Raw genomic sequence first — 17,010 nt, 5'->3', positions numbered from 1 at the left:
GAACACCACGGACCCCCCCCAGACTCACCAGGGATGCACCAGGAACACCACGGACCCCCCAGACTCACCAGGGATGCACCAGGAACAGACTCACCAGGGACACACCAGGAACGCCACGGACCCCCCAGACTCACCAGGGACACACCAGGAACACCACGGACCCCCCAGACTCACCACACTGGCACTGTTCTGAAAATCTCCGTAACACTTTTTAATATACAAGAATCAAAAGTACAGCAGTTTTACAATGTAGGAAAATTTCATACATACTATATAAACAACATATTTACATCAGAAATCACTAGGACAGTGGCATGGGGTTTTTTTTCTTCTTTCCCACAAATATAAATTAATATTAATTACTGTTTTTAGTCAACAAGTTTCAAAGTCCGTGTTTTTTTACAGTAAGAGTCCTTCTCTCCCAGGAGGGGAGGCAGAGGTTTGGAGGAAATGGGTGAAAGCACAACAGTATTATTGTGGGGGTCATTTGAACCGTTCACAGAAGGACTGTCAGAACACTGCAGTATCCGTCCTGTCAGGCACCGCATCGCCTGCACCTGCAGTAGGTTTCAGTCTGCAGGACTTCCATCGTGTGAATGACACAAACTTTACACCATTTCCAAAGGAGTCAGGCTGAAAAACTCTTGGTTTATAAAATAAAACCCCAGCAAATTGCTACTTTTTCCTGCCAAGAGGGAATCTCGCAGCTGGTTCCCAAGGAAAAGCTGTACCAGATGTTGCTACAAACCGCAGTGAAGTTTATGGCTGTGGACCTGTCCCCTCCAATCCCACTCACATCCAAGTGACTGCGCCTGGTTATGGTCCCTGTGCTGAGAGGACATAAAATGCATGTGAGTGCTCAGAGAGGACTTTCTCCCAAATCTAGTTCTCCATCTTCACTGGAACAGGTTGCCCAAAGAAGCTGTGGCTGCCCCAAACTGTGAGACTGCAGTATCAGGCTAAGGTGACAGCAGGGACAGCTCTTTGGCGGATATGGGAAAAGCTTTTGCTGTTGCACAAGAAGAAAACCCCAGCCAACCTCATACCCTGAACCCGGGCTGAGCAAGAAAACCCCCACATCCGCACACAGAAAATGCCTCTTGCTGGGGTTCAAAGTTTTCCTCCACCAACTGGAACACTGGTCTGGCCAGCACTGCCTTCTGCTACACGTGTATGGCACGAGCTTTCCATCACAATAGCACCGCTTGGTGACCAAAAAGAGCAACTCTCTTTGCTCCTCTGAGGCTTCCTCCATTTTCACATGAAAAGGTAATACCTCTGAAAAGATAGGACCTCTTCGTTGAATACCACAGCAAGTGCCTGCAATCACAGCTTCGTGAGGAACGCCACTATCTCACACCTCCCCTCGCCCCACAGCTCCAAAGGGGGACTGTGGAAGGCTTCAGCTTCTCCTGCACAGCTCAACACTAGTGTAACACTACTATCGCAGGGCAGGGCAGTGCCACTAAGCAAGCAAAGCTGCCCTGCAGTTGGTGTAAATCTTGCAAAATAAAAACATCAAAAAGGGGAGCAAAACACTTCCCGTGTGTCCCGTTAAACCAGCGGGCTCGGGAAGGAGTGACAGCAGCAGGTTTTGAGGGATGCATGGCATGGAATAGGACACGGGGGTGTTAGTGTTGGTTTGTGTGTGCCTGCCAAGGCACTGCCTGGAGTCAGGAAGCCAGCCCTGAACACCATCTCCCCTCACTGTCTTGGGGGAAAGGACATCACAGCTTATTAGGGTCAGATACTGGCACCTCAATAGGAGGTCAAGCTTCTGTCCCCCAGCAAAAAGAGTCTGGAACAGCCTGCTCTTTAACACTGAGCTCCAGGAGATGATGCACCACGCTCTGGGCAGCCTGGCTGCTGGGGAGCTTTGTGACTGGTCTCCAGGATGTGACTCTATGGAAAAAGGCCTAGGACCTGAAAAATCACCACCACCACAGCTACTTCTGGCCAGCAGCCTGTGCACAGCTCCCGTCATCACACCCGTCTCCAGGCTCAACAGGGTTCTGCACCAGACACTGAGGCTCCAATACTTGGAGGGGTGTTTGCTCTAAGTGCACTGAGCTGGGCTGCAGACTCCTCTCTTCCCTCTGCCATGCTGGGCTCTTAAGACATTTGCTCCAAGGGTATTTTAAGGACCCCAGTCCTGAATTCCTCATTCTCTCCCTGCTCAGTTAGGTGCTGTCTTTCAGTGCAGCAGTTACTGCTGACAGCAGCCCACTGCACTTCTACTAAACTCTACTCCACCATCCCTCATCCTTCAGTTGCAGCAGAGGTTTCTGATCACTGTTTGGTGAAGTACCGAGAAATTACTTGCCCAAAGTCTAGAACACTTCAGTGGCAGGGAGATGAGGAGCCTCAAGATGCCCAGAGCCGTCTTTTGACCTTGCAGCACCTGGACCATCCCAGTTGCCCATGTCAGAAGAGGAGTTTTATTATGAATTGCTGAGCTCTGCCCAGTGGGAAATACTGTTCTCACCTGATTTACTTCCTACCAGTTACAAGTTAATAAGCCTTTGCTAAGAAAGTCTTTTTTTTTTCCCCACATAGCCCAAAGCCTCTGGAGTCAAGATTTGCCAGTTGTAGCCCTAGAGATGGCAGGTCAGCCCCACCTCTTTAGTTGCAGGAGACACAACAGCAGTCAAAGCAGAGCCAGTTCCTTGAAATGGATAGGGACATGGAAATGGTAATATGGCCAGGAAAGCTACGGATTGTCACCAGCATGGCTCCAACTCCTTTGGAGTCACTCTGCAGGGACAGCATGTCCCTCTTTCAACCAGCTTGGCTGCTGAGGGACTCTTCTGTCCCTCTTTGAATATACCCTCCCCACTGCCCTATGCTGGTTTCACACAGAGCCCATCCCAGCCAGTTTATCCCCAGTCCCAAAGCAGCATCTGTCAGGTAACACAAGCACAGTCCTCAAGCAGCATCGATCTGCCTTCTTGGTTTGGGAAAACACTGGCTGGGGAAAAATCCCTTGGGTCCATCGGACTGGGGAAAACAAAACCAAACTGAATGAGGCAGCAAAGGCTGGTTCCAACGTTCAACAGTGGAAGAGGGGAAAGGAAATTGAGAGTTAAACACTGACAGGGGACAATTCCCTTGGGTCCATTGGACTGGGGAGAACAAAACCAAAACAAGGAATGAGGCAGCAAGGCTGGTTTCAACGTCCAGTAACAAAAGAGAAGAAAGGAAATGGGAATTTAAACTGGAACAAAGAATGAAGGGGAAAATGAGGGGAAAAATGAGGGAAAAAAATGAGGGGAAAAAAAATCTTCCTCTACCTAATCCCCCAAATTTCCTCCCTGACCAGGAAGATGATAGCAGCATGTTCAAAGTTTCTGGTTGTTGTCTTGGAGAAAGCAGTAGTTGTTGCATCAAACCAAGTATTTCAGATGTCTGCCTTCTCCCTCTCAGTCACTTTATGTTTTCCGAATGTTCCAGTTATAATCTGGATTGGTCTTCTGTTCTAATGACCTATCCAGAGGTGACTTGGGATCGAGGGGGGATTTCTGAGAGGGGGGTGAGCGAGGGTCCGACACTCCAGCATGAGGTGGAGGGAGAGGCTGTTTGTAATCTCCCGATTTGTCTGTGTGGAAGGACCGGTAGTGGTCCGAAGGTCCTTGGCCATGGTATCCCATGGGTGGCCTGTGGTCAGACATCCGCCTGAAATCCTGCTGGTGGTAGTTCTGAGGCCTGAACTCATCAGATCGTCGACGCTTGGAATCGTGGTGGTGCCTGCAGAAAGAGAACGAGATGAATGGAGAGCAGTTCCCTAAGGAAAGCCTGGCCATCACAGTGCTTCCCTGCACGTTCCTCCCAGCCTTTCCAAGAGGAAAGGGAATAATTACCTGTCGTAATAATCTCGATGGCCTCGGTGGTCTCGGTCACTGTTGTACTGTTCGTATGGCCTCTTGCGGGACAGGTTATTGGGTCTGTAGCTCCCAGAGCTCCGGTGGGGCTCTCCACGAGACCGCCGATCCCCGTAGTGGTGGTCCTTGTACCAGTGCTGCTCGTACTGGTGATGCCGCTCCCCGCCCCACATCTGGTTGCTGTTGCCACCGTAGTTGAACTTCCGATCCCTCTGCCATTCCCCTCGGTCTGCAATGAGGAAAGCACCACTAAGTGTCTTCCATGCTCTAGTTTAATGTGCTGAATTCTCAAAGAAATGGTAACCTGACCAGGTCCCAGAAGACTTTGTGTCCGAGAGCAAAGAGCCATTAGGTTACAAGGCATGATTTCTCCTGGCTTGCAGCACTCACCCGTGTTGCTGAAATGTCTCTTGTTTGGATGGCCATAGTTGTCCCGCGGGTGCCCGTGCATCTGCTGCTGGGCGTGGGAAGGGGGCAAGTGGATCTTCTGGGAATGAGGGTTGTGAGGCACGTGAGACTGGGACATCACAGAGTCGCGGCTGGAGCCTGAAGGCTCTGGGCGGAACGGCTTCTTCATGCTGGACATGTCCTCCTTCTTCTTCTGCTCCTGCAGGGTGGAAGAGAACGTTACAGCTCCACTGCTCCTTCACCAAAGGATTCGGACTATGTGAGCAATGGCCTTGCCTGTCAGGCTCTGGAATGTTCTTCAGAGTCCCCATGCTGTGGACCACCCACCTCTTTGAGCATTTGGAGAACCAGCTGTGCCCAAGCATGGTATAAATGGCAATGGCACAAATGTAATGGAGGACAGGGACAATGTAGCCCCACACGGCCCCCCTTCTACATCCTGTCTCTAAAGGGCTGTTCACTCTCAAGGTCAACCCAACACAACGTGCCACACCAAGTAATGATTTCTCTTGGTCAGAAAGCCAGAACAAAGTGACCAGTGCTGTCAGGTGACGGGAGAAATGCCACGCAAGAGGTGGCAAATGCAGCCAGACTGATGAGATGTTAAGAAAAATCACAGACTGCCAATAACAACAAAGCAAACCCATGAAAGAAGCGACACTCCAAGTGTGACAACTCTTAAGGGAAGCAACCAAAGGGAAGGCACTTCAGGTCTCACCTCTTCTTCCTGTGATCTTTTCTTATGAGCCATCTTGTAGAGTTTGTGCAGTTTTCTGGCATCAAATTCTGTGAATTTTGACACAAATATCCACAGGTTCCTAGAAGGACATGAACATTTTCTGTTAGATGCTACATCAGCAGTTTAAGTGCCAACTGCTTTCAAGCCAACATCAAAACAGTTCTACCCTCCCTGGAAAACAATCTCAACCCAGCTCAGGACAGGATGAGCAGGAGAGTTGAAACCACATTCTTCAGAGCAAAATAAAGAGGCATGCATTGGTTTATTTAAAGTAGCTCTGAAGTCAGTTTAGCTGAAACCAGCACAAAGAGAACAGCCATGGACTGAGTGGGCCAGAGGACACAAGATTCCACTTGTTCAATAAGAGGCAAATGACGAACTCATCCACATAAAACCTAGCAGCCTTTGAGGACCCTTCTTAAATATCACAGACCAGCCAAGCAAGAAAACAAAATGACCCCTCACCTTCTCCATAACTTGATATGGTCCTGGTCAGTGTAGGCTTTAAGGCACTCAGAGATGCGGTCCCCAATTTTTAGGAGGCAGCTGCGTGTGTGCTCCAGCTGCTCTTGAACCGTCAGTCCCTTATCAGGCTTATCAAGTTGCTTCAGTGCTTTTTTGACTGGTCTCATCCTTTCCTTGCACTTCAAAAAGTGAGAGAGCAGAAGGTGACTCCTTTGGCACAGGGCTCTACACTGCTCCCTTGTTCATCAGACAGAGCAGGAAGAAGTGCTCTCATGAGCACGAGATACAAGCTTTATCTGACCATTAGGCAAGGAGCAATCAGAATCACTGAATAGTTTGGGTTGGAAAGGAAGTGCCATTTACAGCAGCTGCTAGTAGGCACAGAGGAGGCTGGTGGATAACACATGCACAAGGTTCCACCATGCTCTCACATCAGCCAGAGGACATCACTGTGGGACACTAGGACAGGCCTCACACCCTGACACCTAAAACGCACCCTTGGATAACATGGAAGCAAACCCTGGCTGCCTGGCTGGGCTCTGCCACTGCCCTCCCATCTCCCAAGGAAAATACTCACTATACTGAATGTTTCTTGGTCCAGATCATCATCTTCCTCTTCCCCGATGGGAATCGGTTCACTCCCTGCAGTAATGTGGACAGGACCTTGTGATCTCTTCCCTTTATTTCCTGATTTGGCTTCACCACCTTTAGGCTTTACAAGGACAAATTACACACATCACATGAGGAGCCAGATCCCAAGTGATCCAACTAAGAACCTCTGCACTGTTACTGGCAGTGGTTAAAGCCCAGGCACTGCTCCTACAACTTTCCTCCCAAGATCCCCAACTGTTTAGCTGCAGTGCTTCTAATTTATAATCCCTGTGGGAGTAGAGACAAGTCAAAGACAACATTTTGGACATGAATAAGATATTCATACTCATGAAGAGAAAACCAACATTGAAGACCTGGAAGAGAGCTTAAGCTAAAGAATATATATCCCTTGCAAAGGACAGAGCTCAGAGTAGTCTCATGTCTATAAGGATCTTAAGCTTCATGTGATGTTACTAGCCCTCACACCCTCTGGAAAGCAACCTCAAATCATGGGCTGTTAGAGTAAACTTTGATCATAACAAGAATCTCTGGAAAGCAAACTTTCCCCTGTATAAATAACCAAACTTCTTGCTTTGCTCTTATGACCTCAGTGTCAAAACATAGTGGGCAGGGTGTACATACCTGTTCCTTGGACAGGTACTTCAGGTCATTATTACAAAAGCCCTTCCAGTTTGAACCCAGCCTCAGGGCACTTGTACCCAAAATTCAAGGGACATTTTAGTCCACAACATCCCAGTGATGTTGAAACACTCATTCTGGTGAGTCCTGAACAGCGACAAGGCCAACTTAGTCTTGATGGTGTGGACATTTGGGATATTTGGGGTGAGCTTAGATTAAAGGGGAATACAGGCAAGGAGCTGCCAACCCTGTGATAAATCACAGCTGAACAGAACTTTGATCTGAGTGCTCCTGGCTCTTCCCCCTTTCTTCCTTAACATCATCTGTTTGGCCATATTGCTCTCATAGGCACAGCTGTACATGAAAGGCAGTCTGACAAAATCTCTTCCTTTTTGCTCACAATGCATCAAGCTTTGGGATATATTCCCCTTTTCTACTTTTTATTGCAATTCTTCACAATAAGAATTCAGGAGGGCTGAAAAAGGGATAATGCCTCACCCCTCAGTGCTTCATTGATGTCTCTTCACACAAGCTTTTAATGAATCATAAGCTTCATAGCTTGCCCTTCTGCTCAGAAACCTTCCTAGCTCTTAAACTGCACCCCAGAGCACCACATACCTTCTCTTTCTTGTCTTTTGTCTTCTTTTTCTCTTTATCGCTTTCCTTTTCCTTCTTAGTGGTTGTCTGTTTTTCCTTGTTCTCTTTGTTCTCTTTCTTCTTCTGTTTCTTTTTCACTGGGCAGTTTTCCAAGCCATCCTCCTAGAAAATCAGGACAAAGTTGGAGGCCCTCACCTCACATACGCTTTCTTCCATAAAGCTTCCATCCTTGAAACAGGCAATTTTTGAGGTCCATCCAAATTTGCCCTCACACCTCTTTAGGCAGACAGCAAGCCCTGCTGAACCAGCTGCAACCCTTGACTAAAGGATATACAAAATAGATGAGCCCGAATCTGTAACTAGCTGGCACACTGTAGATAAGCACTGCTTCCCTCTGCCAGCTCTGCTCAAGAACACTCAGGCCCTAAGGTAGATACTGATCAGCACATGAACAAAAAGTCACAGACTACAAGCCAAACCACTCAAAGACAGAAGGTTTTCTAAGCAACAGCATGACCTTGGTAAACTCCAGCTTCACCACTGTCTGATGTACTGAAAAGGAGAGGAAAAGAATTCTTCTTTCTCTCCTTTATAAGGGCAAGAGACTTTGTCCTGAGACAACCTTTCCTCCTAGTCAAGAGGTGGATCCCTTCTAGGATCCCACAAAACAAAGCACTAAAAGAGTGGGTGGGAAAGGTCCTTCTTTCACCCCCACAGCTGTAAATATGTTTTTGTGTTTGCCAGTCTCCTGCAATAACAACACACCTTAAGGAAACCTGGAAAAAACACTACCCACCAAGTTGACTCACCTTGACTTCACCTTCTTCTGACTGGTTGTCTGAGTGCCGAGGAGAGAGGAGTTCATTCCCATGCTCATCTTTGACTTTGGGAGCCTTGTTCTCTTTCTTTACTCGTGGTTTCCTCTTCTTTAGCTTACCCTGGGGAAAAGACAGAACAAGTCAGGGCAGGCGAATAGCCACAGCTACTTCCTGGGGACATACCCCATCTCCTGAACATCTTACAGACAGCTGCAGGACCTGCAGGGCAGCAGGAAGCCTCGTGAGCCCGTGTCATTCAGTTAAATGTAATAGTTCTCATTTCAGTATTGCAGTGCAACCAGATAACAGACAAGCAAGTATTCTTGCACGTAAGTGATGTTCAGTGACCTGAGGACGCATCCTGTCTCCCACCACCAGCCACCCAGTCATCCCGAAATCCCCAGAACCAAGCAGCTGCATTTCACCTCTTCCCCATCTTTCATGTTTTCCTTCTTGTCCAGATCTTTCTTCAGCAGTTTCAGTAGATAATCAACTCGGGTCTGGAGCTGTTTTCCCTGAGGTTTCTTATCTGTCTCAACAGGTAGGATCTTTGATAAAAAACAGAAAAATATATAGCCAAACACACCTAGAAAACCTTAACAAGAGATACACATTAGCAACAGTCCTTCCAGGCCCAGCAAAGGGTCAGAGATGCTACATCTTCTGACAGAACAAGAAGGTTCAAGCATTTCTCACACCTCTCACACAGACTCTCCCTGTCTAGCCAAAACCAAAGCTCCTAGTGAGCAAGCCAGCATCCCTCCCTTGGCCTTTTGCAGAAGTGAAAGGAGCCCAAGGCATCTCTCTAGATTCTCTATGATCTTTCTTGTAAGTATGCAAAGGAAGAAAAAAAAAAACCAACATGTTTGCAAAGTGTATTTAGTTTGCAAAACTGAGTCCGCTCCCCTTGACACATCAGATTCGTTTGTGGCAGCCTTGTCACAGTGGGCTGGTCCCCTCTGGTAACCAAAGACATTGCTACAGCAATGACAGAGATGCAGCAAACAAAGCTGCAAGGTGCCACTCTGTGGATGAACTGCCTCAGGCTGCCAGCCAGGTTACCCTCATGTTTCACTGGAAGTTGGGTGGCACGGCTCAGACAACTGTTTCCATTGCAAAATGCCTTTCTGAACTTGATGTAGAAAGGCTCCCAGCCACAGGTTGATGCTATTTTACGGCCCATCAAATAACACAACTCTGCTTTCCATCAAGCAACATTCCATGGAGGTCACTGCTTTCCCCATTATTATTAATTGTTATTTTTTGAAGGGTTACAAACAGAAACATCTGTTTCTGGAGTAAATCAGACATGTTCTCTATGAACAACGGACCCAATGCAAGCACCAAGCAAACCACCTACCTTATCAGACAGCTTCAATTCCGGGTCTGTTTTAATTAGTTCCCAGTTTCCATAGCCATGCTCATAAATTCCCACTAACAACCGAGAATCCTCTTCCACTCCCCAGTCGACATCAAAATGGGCTGCTTTGACCCGACACGTCAGACGGTACCTGAAAGCATTTCAGACATGAGCTGATTCTAATGCTCTGGGAGATAAATCCACAGAGCTTGGTTATTCCCTCTTCCCACTACAAAGTCCAGATTCCTGAGCCTCTTTCTGCATTGCCTGCTTAGCCAAACTCACTTCTTCCTTTCCTCTGGGTCCGCAGGAATGGATTTATGCAGCATTTCAAACTCCTCTTCATGCTGGATGATGGATTTCACATTGACTTGGACACCGGAAATCTTCATAGTAGGACCTCTTCTTTTCCCAGGCCCTTTCCCTGTTCAACAACAGAACACAGCAACTAAGGGAACTCTTGTAGGAAGAGGTGCCTCTGTAAAAATGTCTAAGCACACAGAGACCAAGACCTTGCCCTCAACCTCTTCTTTAAACAGCAGGCCCAAGGTAAGTTTTCTGTCACTAACTCCCTTAGATCTACAATCCAAACACCTCCATGATCATCTTAAAAACACATCTAAGGACACTGGAGCTGTTGCTTCAGTAGTTTTGCTCAGCTGCAGGAGGCAGACCCCCAGCAGGAAATCCAGCCCAGACCCCTCTATCTCCAAATCAACAGCACAGAACAGCCATACACAGAGCAGTTAATGATAAACTCATGTTCATCATCATCAGTTGATGATTAGCACTCTGGGAAGTGCTAATTGTGGATCCTGCTTTACCGTGGAGCACACAGCACGTTTGCCTCCCAGTCCAGGGGCAGTTAAAATATGCCTTGTGGGCCAGCATTAAGCTGATTACTTCAGCCTCTCCCAGAAAACCTCATATTTAGTAGAAGCCAACAGACCCAAATGCAACTTCCCAGGCTGAGCAGAAGACTCAGGGGCTTCTCTCCACTGCTGAGATGGAGATGTGCGCTTGCTCTTTCCTTTTAAATTGCACTGTGGCATGCTTCCCTGCCCAGCAAGGGCATGGTTTTCTCCCCAGCTCCATGCAACTCCCCCAGAACCATCCCAACAGCAGCACACAACCCTCTTGCTTACCTTCACCTGGATTTTCTTTCAGTTGCTCCTCATATTCTTGCATTGCTGACACACAGCTATTGTGGATGAGTTCCCCTAACCTTTTTAGATCAGCCACAGACTTATCCACCAGCTCAGCATCCCGGGCAATACACTCCAGCCTGGAAAAGGGGAAAAAAAAAGTTTGTATGTGATAAAGCATACCTCCTCCCTGCCACTTCCTGAGCAAGTGTTTCATAGCTTTTAGTAGTCAGTGCTGTGAAACCTGCACAAGTCAAGGTTGTGCAGGAAACGACACAGTTTTAGTCTATTTTTCAGGTCTCTCAGCTGCAGTACAGAGCAGATGTAGTACAGCTGATCCAACCCTTTGGATTTTCTAGTATTCAGGCAAAGGTGAGAACTGTCTATCTTGGGCACAATAGGCACCTTCTGTGACTGTATAGTGTTCCTTTAGCTTTCTCAGTTCCATATTAACTCCATTTGATGGTCAAAAGCTGCCATCTGCTGTTTGCCTGGCTGAAGTTAGTCACAGCAAGTAACAGCCCATTTGCCAGCCTTGTGTTTCACAACAGAAAAGTACAACCAGCTGAAAACCCAGTCATTTCTCATACAACACATGCAGAGATCCCTGCCTCAGGTCTGAGGCCTCAGCAAGGGCTACAGCTTTCCAGAGCCAGCACACATACCCATCTCCCTTTCTTCCTCACACTGCATCATAGCACCCAATCTATGCAGACCCTTGCTCAAGGACAGTGTGTGCCACTCCTTGCTTCCCTTCAAGAGGGATACAGCAGCCAAAAAAAGATGCTCCAAATTCAGTCTTGAAACTAACATGCATGGCAAAAGCTTGCCAAGCATTTTGGGCAGCATTTGCTGTTCAGATAGCTGCTCCCTCTCCTTTCTAGGCAGAGTGGAAATGCCCAAAGGCCCAGGCTCTGCCAGCAGGATGATGCTGTGTACAGCCCGGCGCCACTACTGTTCTAGCTGGGTTTTGGCCAGCATTCATCAGTGCTCATCAACTAAGACATGAGGGGACTGTATGGCAGGGATGGGGTTACTGACATATGACAGCAAGGCTTTGTGCTGCCCATGGAGGTTGTATCTAACACTCGTAACAATGTGTTTATGGCTGTGCTTTGAAATCCAACATCCCCACACCATTACCCCTCTGGAGCTGGGCTAGGCTGGGACTCACCGTTCAAGAGGCAATCCAAACTTCTTGTAAGCCTTGATAAACCTAGGCAAAAACCAAAACAAACAGGAACTAAACCAGCTGCCATAAAAAGCGGGTCCAATATCAAACACTTGAATATATTAATTACAGCCTGCCACATAATCAACCTTGCATTCCACACTGATCAGCTAAGCACCTTTCAGCACCAGGAAGCCTAATTCATTAGTCCCCACAAAGTTATGTGACCTCAGCTGCAGAAGAACACAACATTATTGTGAATGTTGAATGTTTGACAGATGAGCGGAAGAAAAAAGAGGAGAGGCATAACCACAGTGTAAAAACAACTCAAGGAAAGCACTGGCTCACACCAGGATGGTAATTATTAACTTCATTTTTCCAAGGAGAAAAAGGAGCCATTAAATCAATGTCATTAGCAATTGTAATGCTCTACCCATCACACAAGAGCCAGATGTGGTGCAATCCATCACAGAGGTTTACAGACAAGGATTGCTATTTAGTTTTAGGTCTTATTTTTATGGTGAAAATCACTGCCATGGCTAACAACTTTAGGGCAAAAGTCAGATACCACTGATACAACTGAACAAGTGCCTTGTGCTGGGATTAGACCCAAAGGCTTCAACTACAGATTATTTTTCAAATGAGGGTTTTTTTTCCCTTTTTTCCATCTTGCGCTCTTTCAGCCTCTTTCTGCTGCATCACAGTAACCTACATGGCTGTTAGCTTTCACATCACAACACCTCCTTCCTGTTCTATGTTTTCAGGCTGGGTATGGAGCAGCTACCACAATCCAGGAAGTCTGACCATCTCCCGCTTAAAAATACATCAGCTCAGAGATGGAGAGTTATGGAAGACTCCAAGATCTTTGGAAAAGGCTTGGGTATTAAAAAATATGAGAAGAAAATAATTTAGCCATCAGCTGACTCAGGGACTGATGGTGCAGAAGAGGACATACAACCACTGGGATCAGCAGGACCAGTGCTTCTCATGGGGGCACTTTCACTTAAAGCTTAAATCAGCAGGACTACTGCCAGAAAAACATCAGGAGTGCCAGAGTCCTTGGATTCTCCAGCTCTGTATCTCATGGCACCTCATGTGCAGTACGGAATTAGCTCAATCCACCTGGTCCAAGAAGGGCAGTTACAACAAGGATTAATTTAGCAAGGTACCAGCTCCACTGTAGCCTAAGGACAGCCCAGTCCATTTTGCACAGACCTGAATGTTAAGGTCATCAGCTGGAGCAAACTGAACTATACAAAGGTGCAGCAGCTGGCCCAGTGTACCAGCCCCTCCTAAACCACTGACACGCTCAGAGGTGAACCATTCCTGGATTAATCTGGGAATCCCATCCACCTGCATGGGATTTCTGTATTTATTTCCTGAACTGTCTGTTGTGCCCAGCACTGACCTCCTGATTTCAGCATCAGTAAATCCTTCCACAGTGTCTTTTCTAACACTCCGAGGACGTCCCCTGCGCTTTGGTCTCTTCTCATCATCAGTATCGTCAGTCTCGCTTTCTGATCCAGATGATCTCTGAAGCCTTCTCTTCGTTTCTGCATCTGATTCACTGTCATTTGTCTGAGCCTGTATGTGCCAGGACAACAGCACTACAGTTAACAACTGTAATCTGCTAACCTTTTCTGTCCCTCTCATGCACTGGCACTTTTGTATGTTGAGTTGCAAAACACCTCAGCATCTCTTCCTGAAGATGCAGGAGCCCATCTAATCAACCCAGTGAGGCTGCACACCCTTGCCACTTCCAGCTAGCTACAGCCCTGGTGGTTATCCTCCATTAACAGCCCTCTCGACAGGAGTTTCACAGTTGCATTTTGATTTACTAAGGTATAAGATATAATAAAACACACTGATTACCATGGGTTTCTGCCACAGTCCCTTAGGCTGTTTTGACAACCAGGATACCTCAGAAATGAATCTGGAATAATCCAATATGAATTATTCTTCTCCCAAGTTTTCACCTCAGTGTTTTTCCCCAGCTCTTCCCAGAGGACAGATCAGAAGCACTTAAAGCCCCCGGTCCCAGAAGAATTTCCTTGCACAGTCTGCTTTCTGTGCCACTGAGGTAGATCCCATCACCTAAAAAAAAACTTGGGAAGGCACCACTTTTGCCTGCAAGAGCCACATTTAGGAAAGAGAAGCCAGGGAGCACCCAAGGAAAATGGCATCAACTGCAGTAAAATCTGCATTCCACAGTTTGATATTTTGCCCTGTACATGAGTCTACTTTGTCTGCTAAGACAAGTCATTCCAATACAGGCTCTCACACTGCATTACAAACCATGGGCGCAATGCACAATGCCATCAAGAGGTCAACGTGCTACCTGTGTGCTTTACTCCCAATCAACTTCGGAGGAGGGAAAGAAGCACTCAAGACAGGTTCCCCTGACCACTATCTTTGCCAGCTCTTGCCTCCTGCCCCTCAGCTCCTCGACACTGTTGAGGCTGTACCTTTTTAGTCGAGCTCCGGATTCGAGGCAGCATATAGATTTCCTCCAGTTCTTTCTGCCTTTCTTCCTCCTCCACCTTTTTCCTCTGCTCCTCTGGAATGATATCATCCCAGTCCTTCTGGGACCGCTCCTCCAGCTCTGTCTCTTCCTCCTCCATGGTTGCAAAGTTGGCCACCTTTTAGAAGCAAAGGAACAAGTTTAGAAATTCCCTCCCCTGGAAGGAATATCCCAGAGCTGTCTGCTAAGCTTCAACTCCTTCTCTATGTCCCCAGCTGCCAAACCCTCCAATCCTTCAAAGTGCTTTGTACAGGTCACCTCTCACCAGGCCTAATTTGTCCTATCTGTCACTGACCTTACCACCACGGCAAGATGTGGGAAGCCACAGCCCCGCACCCCAATACAAAGCCTGGGAGCCCATACCTTGAACTGGGAGAGGAGCTCATCGGTAGCACTGGTGGACACTTCGTTCTCTCGTGTTTCAGCCAGACGCAGAATCTCATCAATGTCCATCTCCTACCAATCAGAAAGAAAGAGAGATGAAACCGAGGGTGCCGAGCACAGCAGGAAATGAGAGCTTGTCCTGGGTTCAGCTCTAACAGTTATTTTTCTCCTTCCCAGCAGCTGGTGCAGCGCTGTGTCTTGGCTTTAGTCTGGGAACAGTGCTGATAACACACTGATGTTTTAGTTGTTATTCAGTAGTGCTTACCCTGATGAAGGACTTCTCAGTCTCATCCCCTGCCAGTGAGGAGGGGCACAAGAAGTCAGAGACAGGACATCTGACCCAAACTAGCCAAGGGGGTATTCCATACCAAAGCATGTCATGCCCAGTATATAAACTGGGAGGAGTTACCCAGAAGGCCCAGACTGCTGCTCAGGTCAGGCTGGGTATTGGTTGGTGGGTGGTGAGCAATTGTATTGTGTGTCATTTGTGTTTATGGTTTTCTTTTCCTTTTGCCCTTTTGGTTTTATATTCTCTCCCCTTGCTATTTCCCTTATCATTAGTAGTAAGAGTAGTTTTGTATTATACTTTAGTTACTGGACTCTTCTTACCTCAACCTGTGGGTTTACATTTTTTCCATTCTCCTCCCTGTCCTGCCCAGAGAGGAGGAGGGAAAGGAGGGAGTGAGTGAGAGGCTGCATAGTTCTGTGTTACCGGCTGGGCTTAAACTATGACAGAGCTTTGGAGAACAGAAACACGTTCCCAAGCTAAATGAAGGGCAGATACCTGCAGGTCATCATCACCAAGGGCAAGGATGAACTATCTCAAGTGATGCAAAAGAGTATGAGTAATAGGATGGAAGAAAAGGAACAGCAAAGCTGAGCAGCAGGGAAAATGTCCAGACAGTGAGACACAGTAACTGTGGACCGTTTCCCTCAGGGGAAGTTCTGCACCTCAGAAGTTCTCAGGTGATCGAGAGAACTGGTCAAAGCACTCAGTACTGAACTGTCAAAGCAATGATGCACTGAGGCAGGAGAGAGCGACCGAGTCAACTTCACTGTGCTGGCTCCTGCCTATGAGAGCACCCAAAGAAGGATGCTGAAGGAGTGCTCGGAAGAGGCAGGGAGCAGAGCTCTCAGCAGGCTCTGCTGTAACTAGCTACTGAATACTCAGGAGTCAAGGGACTCTCTTGGGATCTAATGGTGATCATTAACCCTCAACAACAGGCTCTCCTCAACCTCCTGGTCCCCCATCCCCAGGGCTCTCTTTCTTCACCTTCTCCAGACCTGCCCTGTTCAACAACCCACACTCATGCACAGGGCAAATAGAAAGAGCAAGCAAACACACACCACCCCTCCCACACAGACCTGCAGAGGACTCCCAACAGCTATGTGATTTCAACTGCAAACTACCTGAGGCTCTGATTCTTCCCCTTCAAGCTCCTTGAAAAGATCTTCAGCTCCAAATTTCAGAATAGCTGTCAGCTCCTCTTTGTTGAAAGGGTTTGAGCTGCTAGAACAAACAAGAAGGAGAATTTGTTTTGAGCTGTTAAGTCAGCGCCTCTACAACGCAAAATCATACCAAAGGTTTTCCTAATTAAAGGAAGGAGTAAGTTTTCTACCCAGCACTGTAAAAAGCTTTTTTATTGATCTCTTCCCTGCTCTAGCACAGTTAACTACTGTAAAGGGAACAGCCTCCATCTACTTGGGGGGGAAATGGGGAGAGTCTGAGGTCACTGCCAAACTTCAGCTATTGCACCACAAGGCTCCCTCAAATCAGGATGATCTCCAGGAAGAAAAGAGAAGGTAAAAACAAGTGATGCATTAAAAAAAGGTTATCTTTAGATTATCTTTATCCTGTATGTCCAAATTAATGATTGTGTAATCCAAATCAGTGGAAGGTGCCATTATGCATTAGTCTCCTGCCCTGTACCCTATCACATAAACCCTGGGAGACACCAGCAGGGGAAGCTGTTTACACCACATGCTGTACCAGCCATCTCTGCCTCCTGACACAACCACTTACTTGGATTGCCCAGAGGTGTTGTCCAGAACAGTCCGGCCAGTGGTGTCCATACGCTGGATCACCAAATGATCCAGCACCATCTTCTTCTTGGCCCTCTCAATGATCTCCTCCTCTACAGTTCCCTTTGTGACCAGGCGGTAAATATTCACCTGAAGGGCAAAAGAAGAGAAGAGCTATTTCCTGCACCTAAACAAGCTCTGCTGACACAGCAACGCATCCCTCAGTTGTTTCCCAGGAGACTGGTCTGCAGACATTGTCTCTTCGTGTACAG

General features: G+C 47.4%; 1 protein-coding gene across 15 annotated transcripts in view; it reads right to left on the bottom strand.

Moving 5' to 3' along the window:
* Window positions 1-187: 187 nt before the first annotated feature.
* The window catches only part of CHD2 (chromodomain helicase DNA binding protein 2), a 92,937-nt gene continuing 76,114 nt past the window's right edge, over window positions 188-17,010 (bottom strand). For 14 of the 15 annotated variants that reach the window (XM_062631174.1, XM_062631232.1, XM_062631188.1 and 11 more), the window contains 18 exons: window positions 16,740-16,888; window positions 16,127-16,226; window positions 14,696-14,788; window positions 14,277-14,450; window positions 13,220-13,395; window positions 11,815-11,856; window positions 10,641-10,780; window positions 9,781-9,919; window positions 9,496-9,646; window positions 8,561-8,683; window positions 8,127-8,255; window positions 7,339-7,479; window positions 6,068-6,202; window positions 5,491-5,669; window positions 5,005-5,104; window positions 4,269-4,485; window positions 3,858-4,107; window positions 188-3,744 (listed from right to left, as the gene is read on the bottom strand). In XM_062631174.1, coding sequence (XP_062487158.1) covers window positions 3,429-3,744; window positions 3,858-4,107; window positions 4,269-4,485; window positions 5,005-5,104; window positions 5,491-5,669; window positions 6,068-6,202; window positions 7,339-7,479; window positions 8,127-8,255; window positions 8,561-8,683; window positions 9,496-9,646; window positions 9,781-9,919; window positions 10,641-10,780; window positions 11,815-11,856; window positions 13,220-13,395; window positions 14,277-14,450; window positions 14,696-14,788; window positions 16,127-16,226; window positions 16,740-16,888 — 2,754 coding nt within the window. In that variant the 3' untranslated portion in view covers window positions 188-3,428. The remainder of the gene's footprint in view (window positions 3,745-3,857; window positions 4,108-4,268; window positions 4,486-5,004; window positions 5,105-5,490; window positions 5,670-6,067; window positions 6,203-7,338; window positions 7,480-8,126; window positions 8,256-8,560; window positions 8,684-9,495; window positions 9,647-9,780; window positions 9,920-10,640; window positions 10,781-11,814; window positions 11,857-13,219; window positions 13,396-14,276; window positions 14,451-14,695; window positions 14,789-16,126; window positions 16,227-16,739; window positions 16,889-17,010) is intronic. The other variant, XM_062631241.1, reaches the window with a different exon arrangement.

This window comes from Pezoporus occidentalis, unplaced genomic scaffold (assembly GCF_034315485.1).
Source record: "Pezoporus occidentalis ecotype Australia unplaced genomic scaffold, CSIRO_AGI_Poc_V1 ctg11, whole genome shotgun sequence".
Classification (NCBI taxonomy): domain Eukaryota; kingdom Metazoa; phylum Chordata; class Aves; order Psittaciformes; family Psittacidae; genus Pezoporus; species Pezoporus occidentalis.
The sequence above is the reverse complement of the archived record's forward strand: the minus strand, read 5'-3'. Positions and strand labels throughout refer to the sequence as shown.